Below are 10,274 nucleotides of genomic sequence, written 5' to 3'. Positions count from 1 at the left end.
ATATATATATATATATATATATATATATATATATATATGTATATATACATTATATATATGTATGTATATATGCATGTATATATATACATATATATATATATGTATATCATATAAATATATGTGTGTATATATATACATATATACATGTATATTATATATATATATATATATATACATACATACATACACACACACACACACACATATATATATATATATGTATGTATATGTGTGTATATGTATGTTATTCAGATAAATACGTATATTGATAGAAATGTCACCCAAGGGCGAATGAACTTATCCAAATTCATGAACTTGCAATTAAATGAATGATTTCACTTTCAGAGGGTCGCTTCTCTACAATGACTTCTGGATTTATGTTAGACAAATAATTACTTCCCTATAATAATGCATATCGAATTTGTGAAAGTTTCTTTTGTATTTAATTCAGTGCCTAGTAGTGTGTGTGTGTGTGTATATATATATATTTGTGTGTGTGTGTGTGTGTGTGTGTGTGTGTGTGTGTGTGTGTGTGTGTGTGTGTGTGTGTGTGTGTGTGTGTGTGTGTGTGTGTGTACCAAATGATAAGAAAGCAAAGAAATTTCTTTAACACATTTCTAATGATTCGGTAGAATTATTTCTACGCCAACTCTGTAACGCCAGTTTACGAAAAAACTGGGGGTGAAAATTTACGTGATGTTTGTGGTTTTAGACATTAGGCCGGCACTTTAGCAGACTTGCATCAAAAATGTGCTGTGTGTGTGTGTGTGTGTGTTGTTTAATCCCAATAAAACGCCTCAGGAACATCACGGGGAAGTGATACTTCGAAACCATCCCCATTATATTTACCAATAATACTGGTTTGTAACTTAATAACAAGACTACAAATTTAGACAGAGAGGTAGGGGAGGATTTCATCAAACCGACACAGGTTGATAGAACTTTTGAAGGGTTGAAAGGATCTCAACTTAATGTAAACTCATTACATAAACAAACGTAATTACTATGCACGGCATTTTGTCCGACGCTCTATAGATTTTGCTACTCTCTTCGTTGCTCAAACAAAACTGTTAAAAGAAAATGTTTCAAAATTTAATTATTTTAGTTATGTTGTGAATTAAGTAGTGTAATAGAATAGCGAATGATATTTAGCTAAATCCTTTGAGCTTTCGAGTTCAAATCCAGCCAAGATCAAATTTGATTTTCAGAGTCGATAAAGTAAACTACCATTCAAGTCAATCTCTCACGATAGATCTATTCTGTTCGACTGTGTTCTTTGCTAAAATTGCTTATCCTTGTGTTATCAATGATAGAAACCATTATTGTTTGCTGCCAGTAATATTATGATAAATCACTTGCCACATGTAATCGAATATAGCGACACACGTCATTTAACATTGAGATAGATCGGTTGTCACACGTAATCGAATGTGGGGTCCTTCGTAATCTAACACTGTAGTAGGTCATTTATCAAATGTACTCGAACATATTGATAAATCGATTGTCACACATAATCAAATATAATTCTGCCTAAAAAGAACGTTCATTGGTGATTCATTTTCAATTAAAAGGTAACTGCAAAAACCAGTTACTAATTATTCATTACCTCTTCTTTTTATGTCGAAGTTGTTGAATTCGCTTTCAGCTACTTAACTCTTTAATTGTCATTGGAATAATGTCTCACATTAATTTAATTATTCACTGTTTCTTTTACTCTGGTCCAACAAATATATATTTCCATTGGAATGTTTTGCGCTTTGAGCAGCAAGCCTCTTTGTGCTCAGATTTTGCCAATGAAGTATCCCCTATTTGTCGAAGCACATCGATCCCATAGTATTGCACATTAACTTGTATCCCTACTACATTTTTTTTTAATTCTACGGTATCTCAGAATGTTGTTTTATTTTTGATATTCTGATATGCGACACACAGACATGGCCATGAGATTAAGATTTTCGCTTTGCAACCATGTGGTTTCGTACTCAGGTCCACTCCACGATATATTGGCTACGTATCTTTTGTTATACATATATATATTTGTATATATATAAAATATATATATATATATATATATATATAAATATATATATATATATATATATATATATATATATATACATATATATATATCACCTCACAAGTCTTTGGTCTGCCCGAAGCTATAGTAGAAGAGGCTTGCCCAAGGTGCCTCGCAATGAGACTGAGAAGCAAGATTGTTACCACAAAACCACGCTTCTATACATATATATATATATATATATATATATATATATATATATATATATATGTAAGTATGCGTGTGTGTGGGCATGTATGTGTGCATGTTTTCTTTTACTGACCAAATGAGTATATTTTTCAGGTGGTGATTATAATCAGCGCAATTTACCAAAAAGGTCTGACCCTCGGTGACTATGTCTACCCGGACTGGGCCAACGGGATTGGCTGGATGATCGTTGGCATTTGCGTTTCATCTATACCCGCGTATTTCTTTTATTACCTGTTCAAAAGTCCATTATTCATAGAGGTGAGTAAAAATATTTGGTTTTTCCTCATGCCTTTTAATAATTATTAATTAATCCAAAAAATGTAATGGAAAGGACTAAAATATTTTATTGTATTCAATTACGATGTCCCTTTACCATCTGATTTTATCGGCATTATCTATATGTATGTATCTATGGCAAGAATATATGTATATGAATATATATATATATATATATATATATATATATATATATATATATATATATATATATAGGGAGAAGTCACCAAAAAAAAAACAAAAGACGAAAACTGGTGGTGTAGACAACAAATAGATGTATCAGTATAACATTCGGGAAGTGAAGAAGTCTTAAACGTTTCGAGCCTACGCTCTTCCACTGAAAGGAACACAGAAAGAAACAAGGAGAGGAAAAATGAAGAAGAGAAAAAAGGAAGAAAAAGAATGTGTAGTGGCTACCGATATATATATATATATATTAATAACCTTTATACCAGGGGTTCCCCATCTGTGGTTCCCGAGCCCCTGTGGGCATCGCGAAGTCTTGGCAGGAGGTCAGGTAAGTTCGCTAGAAGTAGCTTGGAATAATATTAATTTCAACTACGAACTAATAGTAGGGGGTCGCATGTGTTACAAGCTTTTGGGTAAGGGATCACGAGTGCAAAAACTTTGGAAACCGCTGTTTTATACAAGCACACACTAAACACACACGCGCGCAGGCACACAAACACACACACACACACACACACACACACACACACACACACACACACACACACAAGCACATATATGTATGCCTACCTCTATTTGACTGAATGTAATCTGATTCTAAATAAATGGTTGGCTTTCTTGCGTTCGGATACATCTGACCAAATTGTGGCGACTATGTTCTTGAGGGGGGGGGGGGTCTCTGAAGATCGAGCAAAATCAATCGGCGAGTATGTTCTGGAGGACTTTCGACCCGGTCCTCATAGATAATCTACAAAAATCCCCGGCCGGGTAGTGCTGCTGAGGAGTATTACTAGCTGGAAAGAAACTCTACTAACATTTGCTTTCACCTGCGCCATTCTGAGATGAACGAAGGGCAACGAAACCGTACTGCACAGATTATTCCAGTGCCCCAGCATTGCTGATTTGTGAAATTTTGACGAACAACTTCTATTACATGTAGGACCAAATCATTACGAACTTTCTCTGATTGCCTTTATTTGGTCGTGAAGGTTAGTCCGTTTTTATATGCCCGAGGAGACTGGAAAAGGGCGTGATCGTAAAAAGTTAAAAACAAACCCCTTATTTTTTGGCCGAGTCTTCATTAATTATTTCAGCTTTCAGTTGAAAAGAACAAGGATGTTACTTTTAGGGTAGTACGCTGTCTTTTGATGCTACTTCTGGTTCTTTACATTCCCAAGGATACACTTGCTCTTCACCTTTCGTCGTCGATAAAATAAATTAATCTCAAAGTGAACGACTAAGTTGATCCTCGTCAAAAGTGGTGACCTTGTGTCTGAATCAGAACCCAATATTATGAACATTATATTTATGCATTTATTTATGTATTTATTTTCACAAAGATTCTTCTATTGTGAAGATTTCTCCTCCTCTATCATAGAATTTCTTCAGAGATCTCAACTGAAAGTCGAGGCATTTCGTTCTATTGTCCGAAGACAGAAAGACGGTAGTCATCAGCTTGTAGATATGTAGAGAAGGAAGTGACGTAGTTAGGATTCGGGAAACGGTGATAATGTGGTGGTGATGGTAGTAGTAGTAGTAGTAGTAGTAGTAGTAGTAGTAGTAGTAGTAGTAGTGGCAGTGGCAGCAGCAACAACAACTGCAGCAGGGGCAGCAGCAGTAGAAGTAGTGATAATGTGGTAGTGATGGTCATGGTAGTAGTAGTAGTATTTGTTGTTGTTGTAGTAGTAGTAGTAGTAGTAGTAGTAGTAGTAGTAGTAGTAGTGGTGGTAGTGGTAGCAGCAGCAGTGGCAGCAGCAGCAGTCGTAGTGATGGTGGTGGTATTTAGTCGCCAGTAAGCTCTGATTGACCTGATCGTTGATTGAAATAGCGTTCCAGCCACGACCCTGTCGCCTTCTTTTCAGACAATGTATCTGGCAGTGGTTTCTCTTCCAGGGTCTATGATTGTAATTTGTCAATCATTTTGCCACCATTTCTAACAGGACCAGAGACCACTGCGTTTTCGGCTGGTGTAGTGGTGGTCATGGTGTTCGATATAGTGTGGTGATGAGGTGGTGGTGGTGGTGGTGGTGGTGGTGGTGGTGGCAGTGTTGTTGATGGTCATTATGCATAATGAACATGGACAAATTTCAATTAATAATTTATAGAGAAATATGTTCATAATTTAGAGGCAAAATGTAGTTGGTGCCACCGTTACCAAGGCAACGGTTTGACATCTCCACCACCGCTATTACGCCATTACTACAAAAACCACCACAACAACTACAACAACCAGCAACCATAACTACTACTGCTACTACTATTACCACTACAACTACTACTACTACTACTACTACAAATGCTATTAGCACTACAGCCACCACCACTATAGCCATAACCACCACAACTAAAACCACTGCCACCACCACCACTACTAATACTACTATTACTACTACTACAACTACTGTTACGACCATCGCCACTACTAACACCGCTACCATCAACCACAACCTTCATAACAATCGCCACCACTGTCACCACCACCACCACAACACCCACCATACTACGACCATCACTTCCACCATCACAACCATCACCGCTACCATCGCAGCCATCATCAGCACAACCACTACCAACACCACAACCACCACCACAACCACCACCACCAACACCACAACCACCACAACCACCAACACCACAACCACCACCACCACAACCACCACAACCACTACAACCACCACCACAACCACCACAACCAGAACCACCACAACCAGAACCACCACCACTACCAACACCCCAACCACCACAACTACAACAACCACCACTACCACCACCACCACTACCAACAGAACCACCACAACCACCGCCACCACTACCACCACCACTACCAACACCACAACCACCAGAACCACAACAACCACCACTACCACTACAACCACTACAACCGCCACAACCACCACAACCACAACCACCACAACCACAACCACCACCACCTCCACTATCACCACTACCACCACCATCATCTCACCACCACCACGTCTTTTTCATTATTTTTCCATATCACAGAAGGAATAGTTAGAATGGCCTTGCATGTGCTGGCTTCAGAACAATGAAGACAGAATCACAGAATTCAATGAAGAAACAACAACAACAACAACAACAAAATGTCAACAACAACAACAAAAACAAAACCAATACAAGAAAATACAAAATATCTGAAATTACGTCGATGAAAAAAAATGTTATATAAGAGATAATAGCAATTTTTTGCTGTTGTTTCTGTTTGATTATGTTTAGCTTTTGTTTTCCTTCCATTTGTTCTAGTAGTAGTAGTAGTAGTAGTAGTAGTAGTAGTAGAGGAGGATGCGGGGTGACGGAGAAGGTGGAGTTGAAGGTGATGGCAGAGGAGGAGGGGGGTAGATGGGGGACTGTGGTGGGAAGGAGGGGGAGGGGAAAGTGGGATGGAAGGGGAGATGCGAAGGGGATGAGTAGTGGTGGAGAAGAAGAAGAAGAAGAAGAAGAAGAAGAAGAAGAAGAAGAAGAAGAAGAAGAAGAAGAAGAAGAATTCTTGAAGTCGTGTTAGCGCCAGGTCGAACGGACTGCTGTGTGATATACTTTTCAGATTTCTATGTTCTGGGTTCGAATCGCACTGAGCCTCACTTTGCCTTTTATCTTTCCGATCTTCCGAATGTCAACAAATACAATACCAGTCGTATTAATAATGATTTCCATCACAAACTAAAAGCTTCAAACTCCAGAAACCCATCACTACCGGTTCCTCAATGGAATTTACTTACGGTGGCTAGGTAGACTATCTTCAGGGCTTATCCTCTGAGGAGGCTGAATAAGATCCCAGTAGAATTAAAATAAGGAACTTTTAGAAAGAGGATGAGAAACAAATGGCATACATACCATAAAATAGATGAAAATGCCACCAAAATAGGAAACCCAGTGAAGAACATGCAACAGAATTTGCAAAATATTTTATCATTTTAAAGGCGCCGGGGTGGCTGTGTGGTAAGTAGCATGCTTACCAGCCACTTGATCCCGGGTTCAGTCCCACTCCGTGGCACTTTGGGCACGTGGCTTCTACTATAGCCTCAGGCCAACCAAAGCCTTGGGAGTAGATTTGATAGATGGAAACTGAAAGAAGCCCGTCGTATGTGTGTGTGTGTGTGCGTGTGTGTGTATTTGTGTTTCTGTGTTTGTCCCCCGCCCAACCTCGCTTGTCAATCGATGCTGGTGCGTTTACGTCCCCGTAACTTAGCGGTTCGGCAAAAGGGGCCAATAAAATAAGTACCGGGCTTAATAATAAAATAATAATAATAAATAATAATAATAATAATAATAATAATAATAATAATAAGAATAATAATAATAAGAAGAAGAAGAAGAAGAAGAAGAAGAAGAAGAAGAAGAAGAAGAAGAAGAAGAAGAAGAAGAAGAAGAAGAAGAAGAAGAAGAAGAAATATTTAATCCCGTACGGAAGCAATGAGCCACCGAATGCCCAAGACAGAAGGAAGAGAAAAAATTATTGCTAAAAGGAAGGGAATTCATATACCTTAACGAGAGATAAGCAATAAGAATGACTTATTTGATAGTTGATTATACTGACTGTATTACTTCGGAAGGTAAAATTGGTTACAGAACGATTCTAGAAGAGAAAATAAATGTTCACAGGTACTTTATTAAAAGTTTTAACGATTCTACCAAGTCACTGAAATAATACTGATAAAGATATGGTAAATCAATACTATGCACTGGTGTTACTGTTTAGAACTGTTGAGCTTCACCAGTAAAGGTAGCCGTTTATAGTCTGGTCATTGATAATGTCCCGCCTATAGTTTGCTCAATGTGCAACGTCTCATATCATATATAATTGAACGCGTTCTATAATAGCGACCAAAATAAGATGGCTGAAAAATGACGGTTTGATCAAATGCCTTCTATTATATGTCCACTTGGTCGGGTCAGACCTCGGGCGATTCAACAACAGCAATGTATCTATAGCTACGTGTTGCAGTTTGTTATGTGTTAAATGTGCTACCAATCACGTCATCCCTGAATCTCCGATAACCTAGTTAATAATCGTTACATCAGTAAAAATCGATATATTGAGATATAGAGATTTCTTTCACAGTCCATACACTTTATATTGATTCGCTTTGTTTATATGTAAACATGTATTCCTCATTGAATCTATGGTTAAATATAATATCAGATAGAAATAACAGAATCCAAGGAAACTAATGGCTGTCAGGGTGGCAAGCTTTTGTTTTATTGGCAAGCTATAAATATATTTTTAATATCGTATATCGTTAGAAGAAGAGTTTAAAACTTTTCAGAAAAATCCCTCTTCAGAGAGTTCGAAACTTTTTTCTTGGCTTACATTAGAAGAATGGAAATAATAAAGAATTGCGTGAAAATAGTATAAAGAATGCTTCTTTATTTTTTTTAAGAATCTATGAAATAAAAGTGGCAGGAGACGGAATCGAAGACATATTAGGTAAAAGTGGTGTCGGTGGTGAAAAGAAAGTAAAAATGAGACGAAAGGAGTTGATATTTGCTTAGTGAAAGATGTTTGGGTTTCAGCTGGGGCTATGTTAACAATTTTTCAATAATGCTGAAAACATTCGTGTCTCTACATAAACATATTTGAAATTAACCTGTTAACTCGAATATTTCCACACTTACACACAAAAATATGTGGATCTATCCACACATATGATTGGTGGAAACTAACCTGCTTGTCCTAATAGTCACACAAACAAATATACGTGCATGCTTACAGGTACCTGAAGACAATGTGTTGTACTTTATATTTCCTGAAGTGGTAGATGGTGATGGCCATATCGAGTTTGCAGAATTACCGGATACCGACAAGTTGTTAATGGAGTTGTCAGGTGTTTTGAAATAGTGAGCTATGAGTTCTGGTGTGCGTTAGAACACGAAGTGACGGTTGTCGCGGAAGGGAACTCCCAAGTGACAGTCTGTTTTACCAATATATCGGACATATCGCAGAACGTGCATGTAGTAGAGTGTATAAAGTTGGTGGAAATACAGTTAAAATTTTAGATGGTTTTGTTTTGGGATTTATGGGCGGTAGTTCTTGTGGTGCAATTGGCGCAATTGATGTGAGAACAGATTTGACATATGCAATGAATTAGACAAGAGTAACTTTGAAATGTCTATTCACTGTGTTTTGATGTGAATGTGGACAGTCGAAGGGGGAGGAGTGAACGCATTTGATCCGTAGGTGTAGACCTAAAAATTACGAGAATGGTGACACAGCTGACGACGTGGATCCGGTTGAGTGTAGAATCTACAACTGGTCGATCGAAGATTCTCCTAGCTCTACAGACTTAGAGTTCGTAGAATTGATTTTCAACTTTCTCGTTACATGTTTTCTTCCAAATTCTTTTAAAGTCCCCTATTCCTTCGACTCGCCGGTAACCAAGAAATTCTATAAAACACAAAGCAGGTACCAGTGATGCACTGGAACAATTCAATCAATTATGTAGCCATTTCATACAAAAAGTGGTCGTGTTATATTGTTGACATTTTTTTATTTTAAATATATTTTTCTTTTCTTGTGTTTAATAATTGTTCTTTTTTTCGTATTTTGCAGTCATTGAAAGTCATTGTAACCCCAGCAGCTGACTGGGGACCTTCTCCGGATTCCGCAATAAGCAGGCAGGCCAAGGTAGTCGACCCGTCAACTGTTAAGAAAAGTAATCTTCAAGGAGTTCAGAACATAGCTTTCAGTAACTTGTAGTCAACAAATTCGAACGTCAACGTAACAGAGATATATGGCAGAGAAGATAGTGATATTCATGAGGGTATCACTGAGATTGTTGTTGTTGTTGTTGTTGTTGTTTTACATCAGGTGAGCTCACCAAACAAACAAACATATGATTAAAATATTCAAGCCATGACGAACCTATTTGTTAGTACATCGAGGACAACATTGCATCTCTTTTGTACAAAAGTCATCGAGATATAAACAAAACCCTACATACTCACAGATATAAATATATATATATATATATATATATATAAATTAATATTAATTAATAATATTAATTCCTACCCTCATTATTTAACTGATATATATATATATATATATCAGTTAAATAATGAGGGTAGGAATTAATATTATTAATTAATATTAATTTAAACCAGTGGCTAGTATACTTAAAAAATGTCCGAGGACTACGAATTATATTACACATATAAATAAGACGAATAGCCACCAAGTTGGATTCCTAATATGCTAGAAGAAGACGTCAAATCGCCTTGCCACGAATAATATGTTCTCAAAACGTTTTGAGAACATATTCTTCGTCGTAAGGCGATTTGGCGTCTTCTAGCACATTAGGAATCCACCTTGGTGGCTATTCCTCTTTTATATGTATGTATATATATATATATATATATATATATATATATATATATATATATATATATATATATATATATATATATATATATATATATATATATATATATATATATATATACATGTACGTATGTATGTATGTATGTACGTACTACGTATTTATGTATGTGTATATATATGTCCGTACGCATATATGTATTCGTGAGT

General features: G+C 36.8%; 1 protein-coding gene across 1 annotated transcript in view; it reads left to right on the top strand.

Moving 5' to 3' along the window:
• LOC106869938 (sodium- and chloride-dependent glycine transporter 1) overlaps positions 1 to 9,603 on the top strand; it is an 88,863-nt gene extending 79,260 nt beyond the window's left edge. Inside the window, exons 14-15 of the mRNA XM_014915875.2 lie at positions 2,360 to 2,524; positions 9,297 to 9,603. Coding sequence (XP_014771361.2) covers positions 2,360 to 2,524; positions 9,297 to 9,443 — 312 coding nt within the window. The 3' untranslated portion in view covers positions 9,444 to 9,603. The remainder of the gene's footprint in view (positions 1 to 2,359; positions 2,525 to 9,296) is intronic.
• The last annotated feature ends 671 nt before the right edge of the window (positions 9,604 to 10,274 follow it).

The sequence above is a fragment of the Octopus bimaculoides genome, chromosome 10, assembly GCF_046866305.1.
Source record: "Octopus bimaculoides isolate indiv1 chromosome 10, ASM4686630v1, whole genome shotgun sequence".
In the NCBI taxonomy this organism is placed as follows: domain Eukaryota; kingdom Metazoa; phylum Mollusca; class Cephalopoda; order Octopoda; family Octopodidae; genus Octopus; species Octopus bimaculoides.
Note: the sequence above shows the minus strand (reverse complement) of the source record. Positions and strands in the feature narration are given on the sequence as shown.